General features: G+C 41.3%; 1 protein-coding gene across 1 annotated transcript in view; it reads left to right on the top strand.

Annotated features, from left to right (window-relative positions):
- The window catches only part of PRTFDC1 (phosphoribosyl transferase domain containing 1), a 103,671-nt gene extending 84,513 nt beyond the window's left edge, over positions 1-19,158 (top strand). Inside the window, 4 exon segments of the mRNA XM_055545371.1 lie at positions 7,830-7,847; positions 9,211-9,293; positions 9,778-9,824; positions 18,966-19,158. Coding sequence (XP_055401346.1) covers positions 7,830-7,847; positions 9,211-9,293; positions 9,778-9,824; positions 18,966-18,982 — 165 coding nt within the window. The 3' untranslated portion in view covers positions 18,983-19,158.
- The last annotated feature ends 7,025 nt before the right edge of the window (positions 19,159-26,183 follow it).

Below are 26,183 nucleotides of genomic sequence, written 5' to 3'. Positions count from 1 at the left end.
ATTTCCCTGGCAGCCCAGTGGTTAAGACTTCGCGCTTCTGCTGCAGGGGGTGTGGGTTCGATCATTGCTTGGGGATTAGGATCCCCCATGCTGTGCAGTGCTGCCAGATAAAAACTTCAGAGGCCCTCTAGCATCTTCCCATCACGTAGAATTTATACCAGCTGGGAAAAAACTTGAATGGCACATAGCAATGGGCAGGTCCTTTTTTAAATGGTGGTAGAAGAAAGTCTGAAACTGCAATAAATATCTGCCTGGGATGGAAGATGTGTTGGATGAATATCGGCATTGGAAGGTTTGGTACAGGTCATCATTTAACTTTTCCCTTCTCATAGAGTAATCACACGATTTCTCAATTAAAAAATTCACACTGAAGTTACGTTTATCATTATATTACTACTCTACCATGAACTTGTTCTTGTGTTCTCTTTTTTAATGCTCAGCATCCAGGGAAGAACATTTAGGGAGTAGGGGGCCTTTCCACATGAGACTGTTCCTTGAGCTTAAAGAAATCCAAAGAAGGAATGATTTCTTCGGATTATAATTGTCTTAGAAGAAGGTGAGGTTTTATTTGGGACCAGAAGGTCAGGGAATAGTGCAGAAGAGGGAGAGAGAATAAATAGCATGTGGAATCGGGGAGGAAGAGAAGAAAACAGCAGAGCCAGAGAACAGGAGTGCCCCGTGTGACTGAAGGAAATTCATCAAAAAGTAGCAAAATAATAATTTAAAGAACTGAAATTGGATTTGGTTTATAGACTATATCGGGGACTTCCTTGGCAGTCCAGTGGTTAAGACACCTCACTTTCACTGCAAGGGATGCAGGTTTGATCCCTGGTTGGGGAACTAAGATCCCACATGCCACACGGTGTAGCTAAAAAAGCAAAACCCCCCCCAAAAAAAAAAAAAAGAATACATTGACTAATGAGTGTAACTTGCTCAGAAAAGCAAAGAGGAGCCACAGAAGTTGTTGAGCTGAGGTGAAATCAAGAAGCTGTGTTTTGGGGAAATCACCTGACAGGAGGGCAGAGGTAACTGAGAGAAGAGAGAGACTCCAGGGAGAGAAACCAGGGAGGAGATGGCATGGTTTGAGCACTTGAACTTCAGAAGTGAAGTGGCGTGAAGCAGAAGGAGTAGCTCTCTCCGAAGGAGCAGGATGAAGTCAGTGATTCCTGAAGGAGGGAAGGTTAGAGAATCACCTGTCTAATTTCCCATGTGTTAGAAATCCCATAGATTTACTGTGTCACTTAAGTCCTCTGCTGCTGCTGCTGCTAAGTCACTTCGGTCGTGTCTGACCCTGTGCAACCCCATAGACGGCAGCCCACCAGGCTTCCCCGTCCCTGGGATTCTCCAGGCGAGAACACTGGAGTGGGTTGCCGTTTCCTTCCCCAGTGCATGAAAGTGAAAAGTGAAAGTGAAGTCACTCAGTCGTGTCTGACTCTTCGCGTCCCCATGGACCGCAGCCTACCAGCCTCCTCCGTCCATGGGATTTTCCAGGCAAGAGTACTGGAGTGGGGTGCCAAAGCCCTCTGTAGATGCTCAAGTTAAAATATTTAGGAAACGGAGACTCTAGACAGCCCACATTCTCCTTTCTGTTTCTGGGCTTCTTTTATTACCTCTTCTTCCTTCCTTTGTCACTTCCTTCCTTCCGGCCTCTCTCTCTTTCTCTCTCCATCCTTCCTTCCCTCCTTCCTTCCTGCCTCTTTCTTTCTTAAAAGCAAAGGGAAGAAAGCTCCCCAGAAAGGCTGGCTGAATCATGGATCTAAATAGGTCAAGGCGGCTGAATAAAGAGAGCCCACAATGATTCAATGGCTCCTTCAGCTCCCAGCGTTAAAAGCGTTTCGTTCGGGTGTTTAAGCTGCCTGCACAACGTGCTCTCTGGCTGATTTTTTCTTTCAAAGTTGATTTAATCCTAGCACTTCATAAAATGTGTGTATCCATTAAAGCAAGGCGATTTTATTCATGTTCAAGAGAAATCTCTGAAAGGGTGGAATAAAACCCAAAAGCACAGAAAAAGGCCCAAATCCAGCAATGGGCAAACATAGTTGTGCAGGTTACGTGCGAGATTTCAGGAGACCTACCACTGCACCCGCCCCCCACCTCCAAGAAGTTTCTAATCAAATGCCAGAAATCAAGCATCAGAACCTGCCGAAATTTCCTCCTTGCCTGCCTGAACTATTTAAATCATTCCTTTCTATTGCATCTGACTAGGTTGAGAACAGTCATGGAAATGCCCAGCGACTGATGATTCTGGCAGTTTTGTGAATTATCACATAAAATGAAATGCTGGACTGCATGCCTTTCTCCATGGGGTTTATAGTCACACTCCCACGCAGGCTCAGGATCCATGCTCAGCTCACCATCACTCCTGCCATCGTCCCTCAGTGGGGTGCAGCCACAGCCACCAAAATACATTGCTGCAGATTAGACTGTGGTGTGCTGGTCACTTTACATTTTAAAAGACTAAAAGGAATAACCTATTTAAGAAAACCATTCTGATTTTCATCAGTCTGTCCTTTCTTTTCTTTTTCTCTTTCTTCCTTCCTTGCTTTTTCTTTAGGAAACCCAGAGGGATGAGCTTCCATCAGGATCATGAAATAGCAGAGATAGGACACGCCGTGGAGGTTCCCCATAGGATTCTTGCCTGCAGCTCCCAGGCTGCAGATTTCATTGGCTTTCTGGGAGGAAATGAGCTAGGTGTGATGAGATGACCATGACAGTAACTGGCGAGCATCTCAGATTCAGTGATGGGAGTCAGCAGATTGGAAGTGTTTAAAGAGGCACAGTGTGTTCTGGGAAAAAAAAATTCCCAAGGCAGCCCACTCAAGAAAATGGGAACTTTAGAAGATTTCTAAATGCAAAATTAAAAGCAAAAGACATTTAATACTAGCTCAGTTAAGGAGGAACTGTATATCATTAAGGAGAAATATAGAGGGGGTATATGATGAGCTAGAGACAGAAAGGAGGTCAGAATTGTTGCATTGTTCCACAGGCATTTCCTAAGCACCTACTACATAACAGTTTCCATGTTATATACTGATAGTATAAAGACGGGTTAGTCTTCCTCTCTCAGCTTGTGTTGCTAATCTTGGTCCACTAAAGCGTGAAGAGATGAGTTTTCTTAGACAGTATTGAAAAATGCTTCCACAGTTGGGGTAGTCACTTTCTCTCTACGCTTGGGCTACTTCTTGTTTTGCAAGGCAGAGCCAGTCTTCCAAAGGTATTAAAGTCATTGCTCTCGTTCAGGGTAAGCTTTCCACACAACAGGCAGGCCACTAAAGATCCAGGAGTCAATTCATGTACCACTGATGAAAGAATTTGAAAACGTAGCTGATGTTCTATAAAGAAAAATAAATATATATCTGATGGTTGCTCTGTAAAGCCAATAAAAAACTCTAATTTTCTGCTTAATCCCCTTTCAATAGCAGATGGTTTTTCTGTATTAGTATTCTCTTGCTCATCATTTTTGATCCTACTAAATAATTTTACTTTTTTAGTACTGTTCATAACACAGGAAATTCTTTTTGTTGTTACAGATTTTATCAACCTGTTTGCTTTCTTGATCCTCCAAAAATCCTTTTAAGAAAGACAATTAGACCATAACTAGTCAATGTTTTCCTCATTATAATCCTTCTAAGAAAGAAGAGCCTAGAATGGGACTTCCCTGGTGATCCAGTGGCTAAGACTCCATGCTCTCAATCCAGGGGGCCGAAGTTCAATCCCTGGTCAGGGAACTAAATCTCACATGCCCCAACTAAGAGTCTGTATGCCTTGACTTAAAAAACAAAAGAAGAAGAAGATACCACACTGAAAATTGAAGATCCTGTATACCACAACTAACAACCAGTGCAGCCAAATAAATATTTTTAAAAAGATGAGCTTCCAGGGGGTGGGGAGGAAAGGGCAGGAAAAAGTAAGGGTTATTACAGTATTATAAGACAATGGACTATGATAGGAAAAACAATTAAGAACTTCAAGAAAAGTAAACAAGCTCTAAAAAGAGATATAGTATACTACTTGACTTTTTAGTGGGAAAAAATGTAACCTGTATGAGAAGATACAGTCATAACAAGGTAACATTGGGGCATGGGGAAAGGAAGGGAGATAGTGTGAAAGAATATAGTAAATAGATGATGTATAAAGTTGTGAGAGTGAGAAACAGAAGCACAGAAAAAGAGACTCTTCTAAATTAAAGGACATTAAAGATCATTGCATGTTCTTAGATTAGACAAGCCAGCTACAACAAAAGCCATTTGAAATACATATATACTTATGGCTGATTCATGTTGTTATACAGCAGAAACCAACACAATATGGTTAAACAGTTATTCTCCAATTTAAAAAAAGCCATTTGAACGACAACTGGGGAAATTGTCCTGGTAAACCTAGTGAATGTGTAATAAGTTTATATGATATTAAGAAATTTGGGGAACTTCCCTCACAATCAGTGGTTAAGACCCCAACTTCCATTACAGGGGGCACGGGTTGGATCCCTGGTTGGGGAGCTAAGATCCTGCATGCTGCCTGGTGCAGCAAAAAAGTAAAAAAATAAAAGAAATTATTGTCAAATACAGAAATGTGGTATACAAACACAATGGAATTTTATTAAGCCATTAAAAAAATAAACCAAGGAAATCCTGCCATTTTCAACAACATGAATGGACCTTGAAAGCATTATGCTAAGTGAAATAAGTGAGACAGAGAAAAACAAATTCTGTGTTGTCTTACCCATATGTGGAATCTAAAACATGATAAAACTAAACAAAAACCAAACTCACAGGAAAAAAGACTAGTTTTGTGGTTACCAGAGGCAGGGAATGGGAGCTGGTCCTAGGTACAAATTTTCAGCTATAATAAAAATAAATACTACAGATGTAATGTATAACATGATAACTAGTTAACACTCCTGAGTAATATAGGTAAAAGTTATTAAAAGAGTAAACCCTAAGATACGGCAGAAACCAACACAATATTATAAAGCAGTTATCCTCCAATTAAAAATAAATTGATATTTTAAAAAAGAGTAAACCCTAAGAGTTCTTATCACAAAGAAAAAAAGTTTTTGCCCCTTTTCCTTTTTCTTTGTATTGTGTCTACATGAGAGGATGGATACTGACTACACATCGCAGTAATCATGTCACAGTGTATCTGAGTCAGAGCATCATGCTGAACCCCTTAAACTAACATAGTGAAGTATATCGGTTATATCTCGATAAAACTAGGAGAAAATGAAAAAAAAAAATGAAATGGATTGTTGTCATTTTTGTGTGTTGTCGTTGTTGCTAAGTCATATCCGACTCTTTGTGACACCATGAACTGCAGCATGCCAGGCTTCCCTGTCCTTCTTTATCTCCCAGAGTTTGCTCAAACTCATGCCCGTTGAGTCGATGATACCATCCAACCATCTCATCCTCTGTCGTCCCCTTCTCCTCCTGCCTTCAGTCTTTCCCAGCATCAGGGCCTTTTCCAATGAGTTGGCTCTTCACATCAGGTGGCCAAAGTATTGGAGCTTCAACTACAGCATCAATCCTTCTAATGAATATACAGGGTTGATTTCCTTTAGGATTGACTGGTTTGATCTCCATGCTGTCCAAGGTACTTTCAAGAGTCTTCACCAGTATCACATTTCAAAGGCATCAGTTCTTTGGCACTCAGCCTTTATAGTCCAGCTCTCATATCCATACATGACTACTGGAAAAACCACTGTTTTTGTTAGATGCACTAATAGTTTTGCTAGATGAAATAATATTTTGGATATGCATAGTATAAAATGCCATAACTTTAGTATAAACATATAAGCATTTTGAAATACTTTTACCAGTTAGAAACACATCAATATCTAGAAAACTTTAGACTTCTCTATTTTATTTTAAACATGTATACATTACCTTGATTTTAAAATGTGTTTAATTAAGTTTGACACTCTATCTCTGGATTTATGTCTCTCTGAATTCTAATTCCCAGATATCACTATATCTTGTAGTTGAAGCTAATCTCCTCAAGAATGACTCTTGTTTTGCAAGGCCCTGAACTTTCAAAAACCAGATTTAATTATGTTCAGTGCACTTCATTTAATTAGGCAAGAATGCGGACTAACAGTTTTAAAAGGGTTTTCATTGTAAGATTGAAACAAAAAGAGATTGTGAACTAGGACGTTAAATTAACCAAGTATTCTTCCAGTGTTCTGGTTGGCTAATAGGCCTCAATCAAACTAAAAATGCACATCCTAACTAGTTGTGATGGATTGATGGTTAATAATATAGCAAACGCATTGAGGATACCAGGGGGACTTCTCCGTCAGTGTGATCCATGGGGTATACTGTGGGCATGACCTATTTTTAAAACAGACAAAATAATCTTATATTTTAATGGTAAAATTAAGATTCTTTCATGAATTTAATGAATAAAAATACTAGAAAGAAAAACACTTCCAGAAAGATATTCCACCTAAGAATGCAGTTGACACATAAGGTAGTATAGTACAGATTTAACAGAGTGGTTGGTTGGTTCACGTTTCATTATTTAGATCTCTTTTGCATGAGAGAGAAGATAGCCAAAGTGTATGGTTCGATAGAATTTTTAAAGTAGTGTATGAATCATAGGGATAAATGAAAAGTTATCTAAAGAAAGACATCATTACATTGAGGAGAATATATAGCATGTTAACACAGTGGTATTTTAATTTGATGGGGCAATATTGACATGTGACTATAAATCCACTTATTGGTTAATTTTGTCATTAATAAGTATAATTAGTTATTGTTCCTTCTTTCACAAATAATTACTGAGCGTCTGTTTGCAGTATTTGTGCTAGTGGCTGAGACTATGGAAGTAAGCAAGAAAAATGTGATTCCTTCCATCCCTTGCAGAGTTGATAGTCTAATAATAGGTATCATTCAGGAAGTTAAAATGAAACATAATCTGTGTTCCTAGGGGAGAAGCAGAGGGATGCCTTAAAAGCGCAGGGTAAGGAGTGTAACCATGTCACTAAAAATATAAACCAAGCACCTCCCCTTCCTTAGAGTTGAAAATCCAAGAGTAAACACCAGATCCCTGGTGATTGTGGTGGTACACTGGTGTAGGGGTGGCCCCGCTGAATATAGGATCCTTCTGCCCAGTGCTGTCTCCATTAACAATGCTGTTTATCTGGGAAATTTGGCGAGCTTTGTATCCCAAAGGACTCAGGGGGGTCACTTGCCAGGATGATGGCGGTGGGATGACATTATGGATAGTTCTTCAGACAGGTAAAGGATCTAAAATCAGCCTGCTTCCCTGGTGAATCTGGGAATTCACCAGAATTCCCTGGTGAATCTGCCTTCTATGCAGGAGATCCTGGTTCGATTCCTGGATGGGGAAGATCCCCTGGAGAAGGGTTAGGCTACCCACTCCGGTATTCTTGGGCTTCCCTGATGGCTCAGATAGTAAAGAATCTGCCTGCAATGCGGGAGACCTGGATTCGATCCCTGGGTTGGGAAGATCCCCTGGAGGAGGGCATGGCAACCCACACCAGTATTTTTGCCTGGACAGTCCCCGTGAACGGAGGAGCCTGGTGGGCTACAGTCCAAGAGGTTGCAAAGAGTCGCACATGACTGAGGGACTAAGCACGGGACAGCACTAACCTGAATATAGATACCAATATTGCAGCATCCGTGATTCCAGCAAAACTGGAAAAATAAATCTGGAAGTCCTGGATTATCTCCAAGCATTTGGGTTAGATGGATAGTGGACGACCAGCTAAGTTAACTGTGAAATTCTAACTCCAAGCAAAATATGTGTTTATCTTATGAGCCAGATTTGCATCATATTCTAAATAGTTTTTTTTTTTTTAATTTCAGAATGTCCTCATTGTTGAGGTAAGCTGACTTTTCTTTATCCATACTTAGAAGTTGAAAGAATCTAATGTTGAGTTTCTAAATATAGACCTTGTTATCAAATTGGCCAAGGATTTATTGAATGCCCACTGCATGCAGGCTTCTCCAAATTTACAGAATAGGAGTTAACTAGAATTTGACTTGAAATAACTTAGAATGGAAGCTTTACAATAATAGTTGTGTGGTATTTTATCCTTTTGTATCTAATGCCACCCATGTCTAAATTGGTTCTTAGATCTATTTGTAAATCAGACATTTTCACAGAAGAGAAAACTAGCCCACAGAACCAAATTTTTTTAATAGAGAAACCAAGATTGGCCTCTCACCCTTAATTCCGTGTTCTTGCTAATGACCTCTAATGACTTGAAACAATCCTCCCTTCAGCATCTAAATCATAAATAGAATCAGTGTAAAAATTTGCTATCCAGGGGAAAGCTATAATTTAATTTAATTTGTTTTTCTATTTTTTTTTTTTTAAAGAAGAAAAGAAAAGAGAAAGAAATAATGGGTCCTTTAGCCCAGCAGGCCTGTCTTATCAGCTGGCAAAAATTCAGGGGAGCTGTTTTTGTCGCGCTTTTGTTACAGTTGCCTGGGTGTGCCATATGTATGTGCCGTTCTGGCTCAGACAAAACCCTTGAAGTAGACCCTCCAGCGAAAGGCACTGCCCGACCCTGGCTAAATTCAGACCTGTTGTTTTGATAATCAGCTCCAGACAGCTGATTTCTGTCCCACGGACAATCAATTTCGCCTGCCCATTGTGCGCTAATTGTGCAGCAGCTCATCAGCCAGGGTGAGCCTCTGCTCACGGTAGCCTCGTGCCCTCAGAGCTCACAGGCTGTCACCAGCTGCTGTCCACATACATCTCACTTCCCAGCCATCGAATCTCCTATTAAGTGGGGGGAGTACGTGAAGGGGGAGCGGGGGAAGCGTTTATCTGTCCATTCAGCATACTCAGATGTGCATCCCATGTCCATGAAAATTCATGCGCCCCGCGTTGTGTTACATTACCTCAGGGCCAAATTTAGTCCTTGAATGCGCATGCACGAGACCAAATGCACTCGATAAAGAGCCCCACATGCTCTCCAAACGCTGAATGTAGCCTTTTGACACAGCTCAAGGATTCTAGGAGGAAACAGTCACCAACATATTCCCCCCAAACCCAGTTTCCAGAAAGATGCACCTGTCTAAAAAATATAACCAGCTCTGCCTCCTACTTGGACTCCTAATTTGATGGCAATTCTAATTGTGATGCATTATTAATAAGGACTAGACTCATCTGTCTGGATGAAAAGCCTTTTAATGCAGCCCAAAGGCATCCGGTTGAATTTGTCTGTCCTCTTCTAAGGATGTTGTTGGAACCGGGAGAACCATGAAAGCCTTGCTCAGTAGCATAGAGAAGTACAAGCCCAACATGATCAAGGTAGCCAGGTGAGTACCACATTCACGTCATCATTGCTCTGTCTTTCCAAATTTGCCCAAGAGGGATGCTAACACAGGATGCTGGTTCCAAAGAATGCAGTCCATTCCAAACCACTAACCCTTTGCCCTGGGGCATTAGGGTTTGACCACACTGAACAAACAGCCCATTTGACAGCTAGCCTGAGAGAGAGGAAGGGGGAGAGGACATGCTTTGCTGTGTATCTGAGCCCCTTTTTCCAATGCCTCTGTTAGCTGTTTCCAGGAGCAGCTGTCTGAGCCCCAGTGCCCACGCCCCTCTCCCTCCCTTTTATCCAGAATCTCACTGATAAGGAGACATAGGAGGGAATTCAAGGCTGTGCTGATGCCCCACATGCTTGAGGGGGGAAAAAAATGCACGTTTCAAATATATATTTTAATGATGTTCAATTCTATTTGTAATTCACAAACATTTTATCTGGATCACTGAAACATTTTTTTTTTCTTTTAATGGTAGTTTGTTGGTGAAGAGAACACCTAGAAGTGATGGCTTTAGACCTGACTGTAAGTGTTTGAGGCGGGGCGGGGTGGTTGTCCATTGTTTATTGGCTAGTGGTGGTGTTTTGTGTTTAAGACTCTTTCCTTTCCTGGTTGTCAGCATTCCATGTGAAACGGAAGCTATAAAAGATTTGATGGTTCCATAAATGCTCTGTGTCTCCAGCAATAGAACCCTCTACAACCAGGGGTTTTCATTTTCTAATTACACCTTTCCCAGGAATTCTGTTGTGTACACTGGATGTTTTTGTTTTTAGGTTTTTCTAAAATCTTTGCACCTTCATTCCTAAGAACTCAGCTAAAATGGGGTTTGGGGATTGGAGGGAGATGTGACCCCCCAACCCTGGACTGACTTGGATGCATGGGATTCCAGCCTTGGCCTCTGTCCCCACCTGTCTGTCCTCTCTGTGTCTCTTTTGGACGCAAAGAGGCACTGGGAAGGTTGAGGGGTTCTACCATCTCCAGGAACTGTGAGCAGACAATGCACAGTGCTGACCTTCAGCAAATCGGAATTTTAGCACACAAAGGGAAATCCGAGACTCTGCCCCACCACCTCCAAACACAAATATAACCACACAGAGAATTAGAGCAAACATCTCTAGATACCATCTTCACACTTCAGTTCAGACATGTGTTCTCAAGGAGTTTTCTCATCTAAAGCAGTTTCCTCCATCCTCCCCAGGATACGAATAGTTGTAATGCCAGAAAGGATAAACAAGCTGCTTGATTATTTATTATTCTAACACTAGAGGCGATTTTTTTTTCACTTGCATAGGCAGACTTCGGCTGGATTTTTATAACTTACAATTGCACTGGGATAATTTGGCTACAGTTCTCATCAGCAAGCTGAACAAACATTAGCACAAGAAGCATGCTATGGATGGGTAATGTGCCAATGACATTGAACCAGTGATTCTTTATTCTGAAAACAAGTTGCATTCCTGGGTGGATGTCTTAAATCTAGACAATGTTAGCTCTGGCCAGATAGACCCAATAATATGTTCCTGTTTAGTTATTGGTTTGGGGAATATAATCTGAATATAGTTAGGGTTGGACAAGGTTAATAAACAGAAATCTTCTAAGGAAATAATCTAAAATATTATATAGAGAAAATTTCAACTGAAGTTGAAAGACATGCACTTCAGAGATATCCAACTAGTTACAAATTTCTTGTATCACAGCAACAGTATTAATAAAATAATAGCTAGCACTAGTAAGAGATTCGGAGAAGGTGATGGCACCCCACTCCAGTACTCTTGCCTGGAAAATCCCATGGACAAAGGAGCCTGGTAGGCTGTACTCCATGGGGTCACTAAGAGTCGGACATGACTGAGCGACTTCACTTTCACTTTTCACTTTCATGCATTGGAGAAGGAAATGGCAACCCACTCCAGTGTTCTTGCCTGGAGAGTCCCAGGGACGGCGGAGCCTGGTGGGCTGCCATCTATGGGGTTGCACAGAGTCAGACACGACTGAAGCAACTTAGCAGCAGCAGCAGCAGCAGTAAGAGATTAATTTTTTTAATTAAAAAATTAAAGTGTAATTGATTTACAATGTCATGTTAATTTCCTGGTGTGCAGCACAATGCTTCAGTTATACATATATATTTGGATACATGCATGCATGCTTGGTCATGTCCAACTCTTTGCCACCCCATGGACTGTAGCCCACGAAGCTCCTCTGTCTATGGGATTTCCCAGGCAAGAATACTGGATTGCCATTTCCTACTTCAGGAAATCTTCCAGACTCAGGGATCAAACCCACCTCTCCTGTGTTGACAAGCGGATTCTACCAGTGAGCTACCTGGGAAACCCATTTGTATACATATATATTCTGTTTTAGATTCTTGTCCCTTATAGGTTATTACAAAGTAATGAATATAGTTCCCTGTGCTATACAGTAGGTCCTTATATATGGAATCTAAAAAATAAGTTGCAGATGAACTTATTTACAAAATGGAAGAAGACTCAGACATAGAGATTTTGGTGTGTCTGACTCCGTTTTAAGAGCTGCAAAGAGATGAACATGTTTAATCCTCACAGCTTTCTCTAAAGTAGGTGCTATTGCTGTGCCCATTTTACAGATGATGAAACTGAACCCAGCCAGGTTAAAGAGCTTGCTGGGTCACAAAGCTGTACGTGTACAGTCACTGTTGAGTGCAGGCAATCTGATTACTATCATGGCTCTTACTCTTGCACTCCATCTGTAAGTAGCATCTGCAATCGCAAATATAAGGGTAGGAACTGCACTCACTTACTGGCTAGAGACCAGTCAACTCTTTCCTGGCTGTTCTCCTGACCTGCTGGTTCAAGATTCTTTTACTCCATGACAGCTTTGAAGGCTTGACCTTTGGAACCAACTTTTCCCAGTCTGAGTTGCCCATGCCCATTGTAGAGATTGCGTTACTCACTGTAAAGTCATCATTATCTTTACAACCAGGGGTTCCTGGGATTTGCTAATATTCTTTTAGCTAGCTCAGAATCTTTGTTTTTTTGTCTTTCTTCCTGGATTTCTGAGGCTTTGTACTCTTTGGTCCTTTTTCATAGTTGACTTTCTCCTCTGTGCTCAATGACACTTGTATCTTCTGACACCTTTTCTTCTGCTCTGCTTCTCTGATTATTTTTCTCAAGAAACCTACAGTTTGGAGGGATCAAAAGGGCTTTCTAACAGTGATACACAATGCAATCCTTAGAAAAACAAGTCCCTCCCCTCTAGCACTTTCTGCGAGCAGTAACCAGTTGGTTTCTCCATGTGAAAGCATCCTTGATCAGAAGGACCAACGAGGAGGTGAGTAGTCAACCACAGAGGTAACTTTCTCTGTGCTGTAAGTCCACTGGCTATGCCAAAGTACTGTTTTGTAAAAGTAAGCAAGTACATCTCTCATTTGTAATACTATAATAAACTAACAGAAGATTCCCCAACACTGGAAAGAATTTGAAAAATCACTGGGCTATAGGCACATTTATTCAGTTTTAAAATCTGAGGAAGAAGAACTATTTCATGCTCCTTAAGAATCCTTTTCAGGAACTTCCCTCGGTCTAGTGATTAAGACTTTGCCAGGTTAGATCTCTGGTTGGGAATCTGAGATTCCCACATGCCTCACGGGCAAAAAACCAAAACATAAAACAGAAGCAATACTGAAACAAATTCAGTAAAGACTTTTAAAATGGTCCACATTAAAAATCTTTTTAAAAATTCCTTTTCAATAAAAATCATCTTTCAATATATTCATTTTTTTACTTAACCTGAGTACCTTAATGGGCTGTGGCTCAGTGGAAAAGAATCTTCCTGCAAATGCAGGAGACGTGGGTTCGAGCCCTGGGTTGGAAAGACCCCCTGGAGAAGGAAATGGCAAACCCACTCCAGTATTCTTGCCTGGAAAATTCCATGAACAGAGGAGCCTGGCAGGCTACAGTCCACGGGGTCCCAAAGAATCCGATACAACTGAGCGACTGAGCACACATGCACAGTCTCATCCTGCCTGCGGTGGAGACAGAGTTAATTGCTATCATCTGCATGTGGATTCAAAGACTAGCGTTGGAGCAACCCTCAGCATGTCTTCCTCAAGCTGAACGGTCCCGTCTCCTTTCACCTTGTCTCTCAGGTTTTGCTTTCTAGCCGTTTATCCAGCCGAGGACACTGAGTGCAGTGGGAGGATGGCTTCCTATTGCAACAGCCTGTGCCCCTATTCACATATTACAGCATTAGGATGCCTTCTGATTGAACTGCACTTCATGCTTTTTGCAGTGTTTCCTTTGGCATGATATCGTTGGATACTGCTTGCTTTGAAAAAGCAGCGCTATATGCCTGACTCAGGCATACTTATTATCCACGGAGCTTCCTGAGCCCTCTTTCAACTCTGTCTACAAGGATGGCAGTCATTTTTCACTGTCTGTTTATTGGTTTGTCTTGTCTCCCTAAGTAGTCACTCTGGCCCAGGTCCTGCTGGGTTCATCTTATGCGTTGTCTGTCACTTTTCTCACTTACTTCTGCCTAATGGAAGGTCCTCATACATTAAGTGCCAACAACAGCTTATGGTGGCTTTATATTTATGTTATTTAAATTGTGTTCTTTTTTTCCCCTCCCTCTCTCTGTTCAGATGCTGGATTTGAGATTCCAGACTTATTTGTAGTGGGTTATGCCTTAGATTACAATGAATACTTCAGAGATCTAAATGTAAGTCTTGCATGCAAATCCGTAACCCCGTTTTCACAAGAACATTGCAATGATACCAATTTAACAGATTTTAAAAATAGCCATAATGATGACTGCCATTTATTGAGTGTCTTCTGTGTCAGGAATGTTCCGGGCACTTGACATTCTTAGTCTCAGTGAATTCCCACCACTGCCCAGCAAGGTTGGTATTAGGATGATGGAAGCAGTTATGATTGTCTCTATTTTGTACGAAGGAAATAAGCAGAAAGACAGCTTGCTGCTGAGTTTTCTCCGTCGTCATCAACTGTCTCTCCTTTGACCATACTAACAGTCAATACTCAATAAACTGTTTAGTGTCAGTGCTTGAGATCTAGAAGCCTCCGATTACACTGGCTTGTAGCTCATAACTCTTTCCCCTTGGGGGATGGCTATAGACATGGACCCTCAGGTGTGTGACCCTGACCACTGCTGAATGATCTGGAGATAAACATCTAACCCAAAGTGGACCAGTCTGTCTCTCTCCCCTAGGATTTAGAAACTTAAACCAAGAGCCACAGAGACCAAGGGGTTTGGGGCCTAGGCCTGGGCTGGTTTCTGGAGCCTGTTACTGGCTTCCAGTTGCTGCACTACTCTGCTCTTCCTCTGCCTTTGCGAGCTACCCCAGGCTCCTACCAGTAATAGCCCCCTGTACCCCCCACCGCTTTGCTTACGTTAACCCAGCGCCATTTCTGTTGCTTGCCATCAAAATACTTTCTGACACATTTCTGGCTACCCAAAAAGGATCAAAGGAAAGTCAGTATCTGTGTGTACTACAACTGTTTCTCTATTCACTGTAGAAGCTGTAACATCACCAGTAGGATACATCTATGTCCACCACTACCTATATTCCACAACCCTCAGCATATATCTTGTTGTTACAGACCTACAAAGCCAGATACAGAAAAGAGCTCAAAACTCAAACAGTGAAGAAATTTTTGTCTTAGTGGGTCTCTTTAGATTTTACAGATATCTGCATGTGTATACATATATGTGCATGTGTATGTGCATATACATAATACGTACATGTACACATAATACATTCACATACAAATACATACACATATAAATAAATACATATTGGGTTGGCCAAAAAGTTTGTTCATCTTTTTCCATAAGATGGCCTTAGTAGCGCTTGGTTGTCTTTAACTTCACTCAAAGCAGTTTTGTTAGATTGTATTGTGACAGCTGTCACATCAATGTGCATCTTTTTTTAAAAAAATCAAAATTGGTGAATTTCTGTGTGGCCATTTTAATATTGAAGATGGAAGAGAAAAGCAACATTGTTGACATGTTATGTTTTATTACTTCAAGAAAGGTAAAGACACAACCGAAATGCAAAAAAAGACTTGTGCAGTGTATGGAGAAGGTGCTGTGACTGATGAAATGTCTCTAGCGCAGTTTGCAAAGTTTCGTGCTAGAAATTTCTCGCTGGACAGTGCTCCATGGTCGGTTAGACCAGTTGAAGTTGATAGCGATCAAATCAAGACATTAATTGAGAATAATCAATGTTATACCATGTGGGAGATAGCCAACATACTCAAAATATCCAAATCAAGCATTGAAAACCATTTGTACCAGCTTGGTTATGCTAATCAATTTGGTGTTTGGGTTCCACATAAGTTTAGCAAAACAAAAAACCTTCTTGACCATATTTCCACATGTGATTCTCTATTGAAACATAATGAAAATGTTGCCTTTAAACCAAATTGTGAGGGGTGATGAAAAGTGGATACTGTACAATAATGTGGAATGGAAGTGATTTTGGGGCAACCAAAGTGAATCATCACCAACCACACCAAATGCCAGTCTTCATCCAAAGAAGGTGATGTGTGTATATGGTGGGATTTGCAGGGAATCCTCTATTATGAGCTTTTTCTGGAAAACCAAATGATTCATTCCAACAAGTACTGTACCCAGTTAGACCAACTGAAAGCAGCTCTCAAACAGAAAATGCATAATCTTCTGTCAGGATAACGCAAGATCGCATGTTTCTTTGATGACCAGGCAAAAGCTGTTACAGCTTAGCTGAGAAGTTCTGATTCATCCACTGTATTCACCAGACATTGCATCTTTGATGCCCATTTATTTTGGTCTTTACAAAATTCTCTTCGTGGGAAAAACAAAATTACAATTCCTTGGAAGGCTGTAAAAGGCACCAGCAACAGTCCTTTGCTCAGAAAGATAAAAAGTTTTGAGAAGATGGAGTTATGAAGTTGCCTGAAAAATGGCAGAAAGTAGTGGAACAAAACAACAAATATGTCATTCAATAAAGTTCTTGGTGAAAACTGTATCTTTGATTTTTACTTAAAAACCAAAGGAACTTTTTGGCCAGCCCAATTCATATGTATTTAAATGAAGAGTAATGAAGTAGGAGATGATATTACTGCATCCCATTTTCTGAACTTCTTATTTTGTTAAGAGGCTGATGCATTTAAATCCTTTATTGTTTCAGCACATATGTGTGATCAATGAACACGGCAAAGAAAAATATCGAGTCTAAAGAAGTAAAATTTTACCATCGCATCTCCAGATAACATCCTACTTAACACTCAGGAAGCCAGCATGTAAAATATGTCTCCCAGGCATCTTCACTCAGCAGGACTTAAAATGGAAAAAAATTTTTTTTAATGAATGAGCTTTCTTTTCTGAGATTATAACATAACATAAAGAGTCTCAGAGGTTTTTAAGGAAAAGAAAGCAATGCTTTTATTTGACTTGTTCCAAATTAAACACTCCGCCTTGTGACTCACAAGTTCAGTCCACCTTCACACCCCTGAGAAACTCCTTTTGTTTTGATAAAGTCATTATGGTTGATTACTATACCCGCACCTACTTACTCAAATATTTTTCAGTTAAGTTTTTGTGTTTTTTTTTTTTTTTTTTTAGTACTTCATTTTGGTGATATTTCACAATCTTAAAACCTGGTAGCCTTTTCAGTGAACCTCTGAGCCCATATACTAGAAATGCAACTGGATTCCATACTAATAAAGAAGGAAAAGGACAATTTAATATAAATTTCTGTTTGCAGACTTCTGGCAGGCCGTTATGATCTGCTTTGACAAAGCCTCTCTGAACAGCAGCGTTCAGTGCATCTTAATGATGTTATGAAATGGGCCTTTGCCCAGTGCTCTTGATTGGAGCTTCCGGTATGTGATAACGGTTTGTCATGTCTGCGTGGATGTACTCAACTGTGTTTAATACTCTGAATTTTAAATAGAAAAAACACAATGGCAGCAAGGACCCTGGTCTCTCAGCAGCACTCGTTTATGCGCTTGAGACGTGAGCAAATAGCAAAATTGCGGGGGGAGGGGAAGGTGTTTTCAGTGCTTGAAAGTGGGCAAGTATAAACTGTGCTTGTATTTCCGTCAGAGGGCCAGGCACTATTATGTATTATCCTAAAGAAGAATACAGAGGCTGAATACTTTTTTAAGTGGCCTTATGAGGCTGATCACATAACCCGGTGCGCTACAGAAAACTAGGATACTTAAAAGTTTTTTTCTGAATAACATTTTTTTCCATTTCCACTGTTTTATGAGAGGTTTTCTAATTTACGGGGATTTTAATTGAAAATAAATTTGAGTGCCAGTAGAGCTGTTTTTTCCTCACTTCCTAAAAGGAGCAAATGCAAAATAAATAACGAAGCAGCCTTTGTTTGGTTCTGAACTGTATGTGGTGTATTGTTACCGGGTTCCAGCTTCCTTTAAAGTAATAAAGAATAAGAAAACTTGTTATGTCTCCTAACTGCTTACTGTTTTTCTTCCGCCTTCATATCTTTTATATACTTGCAGCCAGTAAACTGTGTGTGAGCCAGTAGCTTAAATATACGGCTGCATATGTCTTCCCTGTGGCTTTATTTTTGTTAACCTGGAAAAAATCCAGTATATGCACCAATATAAGCAAACGATTAAGCCAGGCTTGATCTGCTGCTTTTTTTCTCTCTCTCTCTCTTCTTAAGCTTGTTTGTAAGAACAAGGAATTTGAGTTGTAGAAAGAAGATTTTCCTGCATATCTTTGTTCCAGTCAGAGAAGAAAATAAACCACACCCAGCTATCCCAAGGGGCCAGCAGGCAGAGGGAATTCTTTCTAGCTTTGTTCTACAGAAGAATCGGTATCCAAGTTATAGGTTGAAAATTTGGTCTAACTGGCCAGTTTCTTGAACTATCAACATGAATCTTCTACATATAATTTCCCACTATGTCACATTTATATCAGAGGACCTAGGAAAATCTAAAGACATTTGATTTTAAATATAAAATTAGCCAGAAAGTATGTATGATTGAAAGATTTTCTTGAAAATGTTGAATTTTAGTAAACATCAGTATCATATTTGAGGACTGTAAGTTTATTCAGATTAGAAAGGAAATTGATCTACATCACAAGATTTTGAGAAGGAATTATGAGAGTTAATAGTGAAAAAGAAAAATTCATTAAACACACAAGAAAGGTAATCATTCCTGAAATGTTTTCCAGTCAGACAACATTTTGACAGTGATATCCAAGAACATCATCTTGGGAAGAATATTATTTTCTTTTCTCTTGAAAACTCTAAGCTGTTTAGTACCACTGAGTTTATTCAACCTAGACCAAAAATGTAAAAGCTTATCATCAGATTAACAACCATTGCATTTATTAATTTAGTGTCCCAAAGCTGAGTAATAAGGGGGAAAAGTGTGTGGCATGTTTCCCTAGAAAAATTTGCATTTGGTTACGATCAACATATTACTAATACTTCGGAATCTTTGAAACAGATCAGAACCCCTTGGTATAAACTGGCCCTTACTGAGCTGGAACATTTCACATACTGAACCAGGTTACCCCCAAGCTGAACTATGTGAGGGTCATATCCTAATGTGTCTTTTTTATTCATTTTTTTATTGAAGGATAATTGCTTTACAGAATTTTATTGTTTTTAACCTTTGGATATCTTTGGGTATCACTTGTTTTGCCGTGTCTCAGGCCTGCGGAAACTGTGAACACAGTCACCTCCTCAGCCTCCTGTGCCATGAACTTCGATCTGCCCAGCGGAGACAGAAGGTAACCCATCCCACTTCTGAAGACCTGCTGTCATGGAAATATCGCCTCATTTTTGTAATCGAGTTACTGTGTTCTAGGAAACTGAAACCCTAAACCACACTCTCCACCCAGATGCCTGGCTAATTTGGGAAAAAAATAGCATTTGGGAGTTTACCATCATAAAGTTCCTTTGGGTCCCCTGATGACATCTGAGGCCTGGTGGGCCAGCGAGCTTTGTGAATGGAAAAGAGAATCACAGCAGGGACTCTGGGAGTTGATGCTGGGATGTGTACAGAGTAAGGAAGGAGGATGCGGTAGGGAGGGCTGTGTGGCCTGTGGCCCCAGTCATACCCCGTGAGTGGATCTGACACCAGCAGGAAGAGCTGTTTTCCTAGTAGTCTTCATGCTACACAGTGGGGCAGCCGGGTGGGTCCCTGCATTTCACCGAGGATCCTGGTGCAGCTTTACCACCGGGAGGAGTCCTAGGAAGACATCTCCCTTTGAAGAGCCCAAGGATTTTGATCTTGGGATGGGAAGAGTTGGGGGAGCTCTTGGGCTGGGAAGGGGGTCCACATCCAGGGTGCTTCATGAGATGTCCCCTCAAGAGACTTCATGGGCCACAGATGTCCACAAGGGGCCAGAGCACCCCCATGAGATGAGTGTTGATGACCACATGTGAGAAAGCTCTGGGTGCCCCAGAAACATAGCAGTCACCTGAATCATGCCGTCCACGATGCTGGTGCCCTGGGTAAGGATGGCTGGCCCTGGGGCAGGGGGTGGGGGGAGGAGGGGCTGAAATCCACCCACACTCCACTTGTTCAGCCTCGGACTGTGTCAGGCTTCAGGTAAGGGTGTTTTAAAGGGGTATCTTTTACTAGTCTACCAGAAAACGGTGCATTTTTTGTTTGTTTGTTTTTAGCAATTTCTCATCCAGGAGTGCTGAGTGCTGTGCTTAGTTGTTCAGTCATGTCTGACTCTTTGCAACCCAAAGGGCTGAGGCCCGCCAGGCTCTTCTGTCCATGGGGATTCACCAGGCAAGAATACCAGAGTGGGTTGCCATGCCCTCCAGGGGATCTTCTCAACCCAGGGATCGAGCCCAGGTCTCCCGTATTGTGGTGGATTCTTTACCGTCTGAGCCACCAAGGAAGCCCAAGAATACTGGAGTGGGTAACCTATCCCTTCTCCAGAGGATCTTCCCGATCCAGCAATTGAACTGGGGTCTCCTGCAATGCAGGCAGATTCTTTACCAGCTGAGCTACCAGGCAAGCCTGAGGTGGCTTTTTCTGCCAGAGTGAGATTTACTCAGAAATAGGTAGGGAAAAAGATGGGATGGGTGCTGGAGTACCACATTTTCCAAGTGAGAGGAATAAGCCTGAACTAATGTTACTGTGACCTCATCCATATCTAGATCCTAGTGGGTGTTGACTGATGAGTAAGCTATGAGTAAGGATCGTGAAGTGTAGGCAACTTGTTCAAGAAATCTGGCTCTGAAGAGAAACCATAGCTAGAAGGCTTTTGAAAGGTGGAAGAGGCTTGTGGGGACTTCCCTGGGGGTCCAGTGGGTAAGAATCCTCCTGCCAGTGCAGGGGACACCAGTTGGATCCCTGGTCTGGGAAGATCCTACATGCCGCAGAGCAGCTAAGCCTGGCCAGTCCAGTGGTTAAGACTTCTTACTTCTGCCCCAACCACTGAAGCCTGAGCCCTAGAGCCAATGCTTTGCAACAAGAGAAGCCACTGCAATGAGAAGCCCTCAAACCACAACCAGAGAGTAGCCCTCACTTGCTGCAACTAGAGAAAGTCCACTCACAGCAACAAAGACCCAGCATAGCCACACACACACACACGCACGGACGCACACAAGATGGAAGAGGCTTGCATATCTTTATTTGCTATAGAGAACAAAAAAATCAAGCAAAATAGAATGTATTCACTATCAACAGCTGTATAACAAATCACCCCAAAACTGAGTGGCTTAAACCAACAATAATTATTTCTTATCTTTCATGCTTCCAAGAGCTAGGATTGTGGAGAGAGCCCAGTAGGGATGGCTCGTTTCTGCTCCATGATGGTGGTTGCTTCTGCAAGAAGATGCAAAGGCTGAGGGCTAATCTGTCCAGTGTGGCAGCCATTAGCACATGCAGTTACTTGAATTTAAATGAAGTTAAATTTAAAATTTACTTTTCATTCGCACCAACTACATTGTAGTTGCTCCATGGCCTCATATGATAGTAAGCACAAACAGAAAATATCCATAATTTCAGAAAGTTCTGTGGGTGGCTGTGATCTGAAGGCCTGTCTAGTGGTTGATGTAGGCCTTTAGCCTGAAGCCCAGCTAAGGCTGGAATTTTGTGTGGTGTCTCCATGTGGTGTGGGCTTCCTCACAACATGGCGGCCGGGTCCCCAAGGCAAGTGCAGAGACAGAAGCAGGTGAATGCTGTATCGCTGCTTATGTGACAGGCTCGCTACTATCACGTTCTGTGAGTCAAAGCAGATACAGGGATTTTCCTGCATTCAAGGGGAGGGAACACAGATTGCCACCACTCGGGACAAATAGCAGGATTTCCTGCTTTTACTGCAGGAGTTCTAGGTTTGATCCCTGTTGGGGGTACTAAGATCCCACAAGCCATGAGATACGGCCAAATAAATAAATAAAATGTGATTTCTTTCTTTAAAAAAGGAAAAGAATAGCAACATCATATTGTAAGAAAATCAACTGAGGGACTTCCTGTCCAGTCCAGTAGGTAAGACTCCTCACTTCTGATGCAGGAGGCATAGATTCGATCCCTGGTCAGGGAACTAGATCCCCCATGCCACACGGTGCTGCCAAAAAAAGAGAAAATCAAGTGAGATGGCATATGTGTTGCTGTGGCCACTTTCAGAAACCAGAAGATGAGATCTGCCACAGAAAGACGATGTGCCCTCATTTCCTTACTAATAAGGTTAGTGAAGGAGTTGACTATTCAGTCGTCATGATACATAATTGAATATATGCCTGCTTGCACAGATTCTTAAAGATTACGAAGTACTAGCTAGCCATGTGGGAAAATACGAGATGATGAAAAGAGCAGCAGGCAGTAGCACACCTTGATTACAGAGATAGAAATACATGTCTTCCCACTGACAGTATCTGGAATAAATTAAGAAGACTTTGAAAGAGCAGTTTTATTTCTGTTAAGGTGCTTTAAGTTTGAAACATAAAAAACAGTAAATTAATTTTTTCTTGACAAGCATCCTATAGATAGATGTAAATTCATTTTAGTATTTCCATTTTTATATGAAAAAATTGCATAATAATTTGGCCAAGAAAGTGATTAAGGATGGAGCCCTTAAAAACAATAAGATTTAAGTGTAACAAGATATCCAGTTACACACATATATATATGTAGTTTTATATATATATATATATAAAACAGTTACATATATATATTACATATATTATACTAGAAACAATACTCACCAAATAAATTACAAAACAGCAGATAACTCAGTACTAATCTATAAGATTTTTCAATGAAAACTGCTCTGATTTATCTAATTTCCTAATATTGAAAGACAGAACTGGTTGACTGGAAAAAGAAATCAATGTAATTTTTCTTATCTTTAGTAAGAATTTTGGCTCTGTTATGTGAAGAATATCATCAATAGCCTGAGAAAATGACTAATAGTATATAGCTACTGAGTGATTGCACAAATCCTTATAATTGAATTCAAAAGAGATCAGTCATGAGCATAACAAAGCATCTCATGAAAGATTCAAGCCCAGACGTTGAGAGTGTTGACATTTCATGAAAGATTTGGCTGCAACTATCGTGGGGCTTCCCAGGTGGCAAAGGGGTAAAGAATTCACCTGCCACAAAGACAGAAATATTGATCAATGGAACAAAATAGAAAGCCCAGAGATAAATCCACGCACATATGGACACCTTATCTTTGACAAAGGAGGCAAGAATATACAATGGATTAAAGACAATCTCTTTAACAAGTGGTGCTAGGAAAACTGGTCAACCACTTGTAAAAGAATGAAACTAGAACACTTCCTAACACCATACACAAAAATAAACTCAAAATGGATTAAAGATCTAAACATAAGACCAGAAACTATAAAACTCCTAGAGGAGAACATAGGCAAAACACTCTCCGACATACATCACAGCAGGATCCTCTATGACCCATGTCCCAGAATATTGGAAATAAAAGCAAAAATAAACAAATGGGACCTAATTAAACTTAAAAGCTTCTGTACATCAAAGGAAACTATTAGCAAGGTGAAAAGACAGCCTTCAGAATGGGAGAAGATAATAGCAAATGAAGCAACTGACAAACAACTAATCTCAAAAATATACAAGCAACTCCTACAGCTCAACTCCAGAAAAATAAATGACCCAATCAAAAAATGGGCCAAAGAACTAAATAGACATTTCTCCAAAGAAGACATACAGATGGCTAACAAACACATGAAAAGATGCTCAACATCACTCATTATCAGAGAAATGCAAATCAAAACCACTATGAGGTACCATTTCACGCCAGTCAGAATGGCTGCGATCCAAAAGTCTACAAGTAATAAATGCTGGAGAGGGTGTGGAGAAAAGGGAACCCTCTTCCACTGTTGGTGGGAATGCAAACTAGTACAGCCACTATGGAGAACAGTGTGGAGATTCCTTAAAAACCTGGAAATAGACCTGCCTTATGATCCAGCAATCCCACTGCTGGGCATACACACCGAGGAAACCAGAAGGGAAAGAGACACGTGTACCCCAATGTTCATCGCAGCACTGTTTATAATAGCCAGGACATGGAAGCAACCTAGATGTCCATCAGCAGATGAATGGATAAGAAAGCTGTGGTACATATACACAATGGAGTATTACTCAGCCATTAAAAAGAATACATTTGAATCAGTTCTAATGAGGTGGATGAAACTGGAACCTATTATACAGAGTGAAGTAAGCCAGAAAGAAAAACACCAATACAGTATACTAACGCATATATGTGGAATTTAGAAAGATGGTAACAAAAACCCTGTATATGAGACAGCAAAAGAGACACTGATGTATAGATCAGTCTTATGGACTCTGTGGGAGAGGGAGAGGGTGGGGAGAAATGGGAGAATGGCATTGAAACATGTATAATATCATGTACGAAACGAGTCGCCAGTCCAGGCTCGATGCACCATACTGGATGCTTGGAGCTGGTGCACTGGGACGACCCAGAGGGAGGGTAATGGGGAGGGAGGAGGGAGGAGGGTTCAGGATGGGGAACACAGATATACCTGTGGTGGATTCATTTCGATATTTGGCAAAACTAATACAATATTGTAAAGTTTAAAAATAAAATAAAATATAAAAAATTAAAAAAAAAAAAAAAAGAATTCACCTGCCAGTGCAGGAGATGCAGGAGACTCAGGTTCGATCCCTGGGCCACGAAGATCTGGAGGAGGAAATGGCTACCCACTCCAGTGTTCTTGCCTGGGAAATCCCATGAACAGAGGAGTCCATGCGGTAACAAAGAGTTGGACGTGACTAAGCACGCTCACACACACACACTGTGATCAAGGCCTGTGCGAGAACTTAACAGTAACTCAGTGTAATTATTTAGCACAAAACTCAGAGGTAGGAATTGGCATCTCCACTTCAGAGATAAGGGAATGAGTATCAGAGAGATTAAATCTCTCTTAGCCAGGGTCACACAGCTTTGTTCAAAGCCCATAAAAAGGCTTGTGCCAACAGAGGACGAATAAAAGAATTTTGATCTCATATCTAAGCTGTAACTTAAACAAGATAGACCTGAGAGGTTCCACTCTTTCAGTTAGAGGCAAAGGCATGAAATGCTGAAGCCAAAATTCCAAACCCAAGTAATTCTGACTTCTATATCACTGAGCTCTACTTCCAGGCCCAGCCGGTCCTTTCCAGGCCTTGCTTTTATTCATCTATAAACCCAGAAGAGACAGATAGGCCTCCTCATTGTGTAGCTATGAGGAAAAATTCATTAATAGGAAACTGGTAAACCTATAGGCAATAGCAAACATCAAGATGCTTATAATTAACTTGAGAAGAAGAGATGGCTTGAGATGTTTACTTGCATCAAACACTGGGCTTCTCTCTGGGTCCAGGCTGCTAAAGCTGCTCCCATACAGAGAGGCCGCTTGGTGAAGTCAAATGTCATTGAATGTATAGAAGGTTCAGGGCAGAGGTGTTCAGTAGAAAGACAATCTAGGCAAGGTCACATGGTGAGCAAGGGCTCTAGAAGGAAGTGCTGATGTCTGTGCGATGTGCAGTCCATCTGTTCGTAGTGCCATCAACAGAACGATGGTCCCCCAAAGATATCCACACCCTCACGTGAGTACATTGCCACACGTGGCAAAAGGGACTTTGCAGCTGATTTTAAATTAAGGATGTTAAGACAGGAAGATTATCCTGGATTGTTCAGGTGGACCCATTGTAATCATAAGGGTCTTCATTAGAGAAGAGCAGAAGAGTCAGACTCAGAGAAGGATATGATGGCAGAAGAAGAGGTCAGAGGCAGAGAAATTTGGAGATGCTCCACTGAGGGCCCTGAAAGTGGAGGAAGAGGCCATGAGCCGAGAAATGGAGGATGTCTCTAGAAACTGGAACCAGCGAGGAAATGGATTGTCCCCTAGAGCTTCTAGAAACACCTTGGGGATTTCCCTGGTGGTCCAGTGGCTAAGAATCCACCTTGCAATGCAAGGGACTTGGGCTCGATCCTTGGTCAGGGAACTAGGGTCCCACGTGTGACGAGCAACTGGGCCCGTGCGTGCCGCAATGAGAGAGTCTGTGTACCACGATGTAAGGGCCCACAGGACACAATGAAGATCCCAAGTGCCACAGCTAAGGCCCGAATCTGCCAAATAAATACATGTTGGTTTTTTTTGTTTTTTTTTTTAAAAGAAGCCTCTTGACTTAGTCTGGTCAGAGTTGTTTTGAACTTCTGGCTTCCAGAACTGCAAAATAACACATTCGTATTGTTTTAAGTCACTGAACGTGTAACAGTGTGTTACAGCAGCCACCTGATACACCTGCTGTATACCAGTGCTGTATGGCAGGCGAAGTTTTTCTTCCACAACCTCTACAAGGAGGCCGCACATCTAGAAATGGGGGTACCACACAAGACGGCCACCACACACTACCCCACTCCCCGCTG

The sequence above is a fragment of the Bubalus kerabau genome, chromosome 13 (assembly GCF_029407905.1).
Source record: "Bubalus kerabau isolate K-KA32 ecotype Philippines breed swamp buffalo chromosome 13, PCC_UOA_SB_1v2, whole genome shotgun sequence".
Taxonomy (NCBI): Eukaryota; Metazoa; Chordata; class Mammalia; order Artiodactyla; family Bovidae; genus Bubalus; species Bubalus kerabau.
The sequence above is the reverse complement of the archived record's forward strand: the minus strand, read 5'-3'. Positions and strand labels throughout refer to the sequence as shown.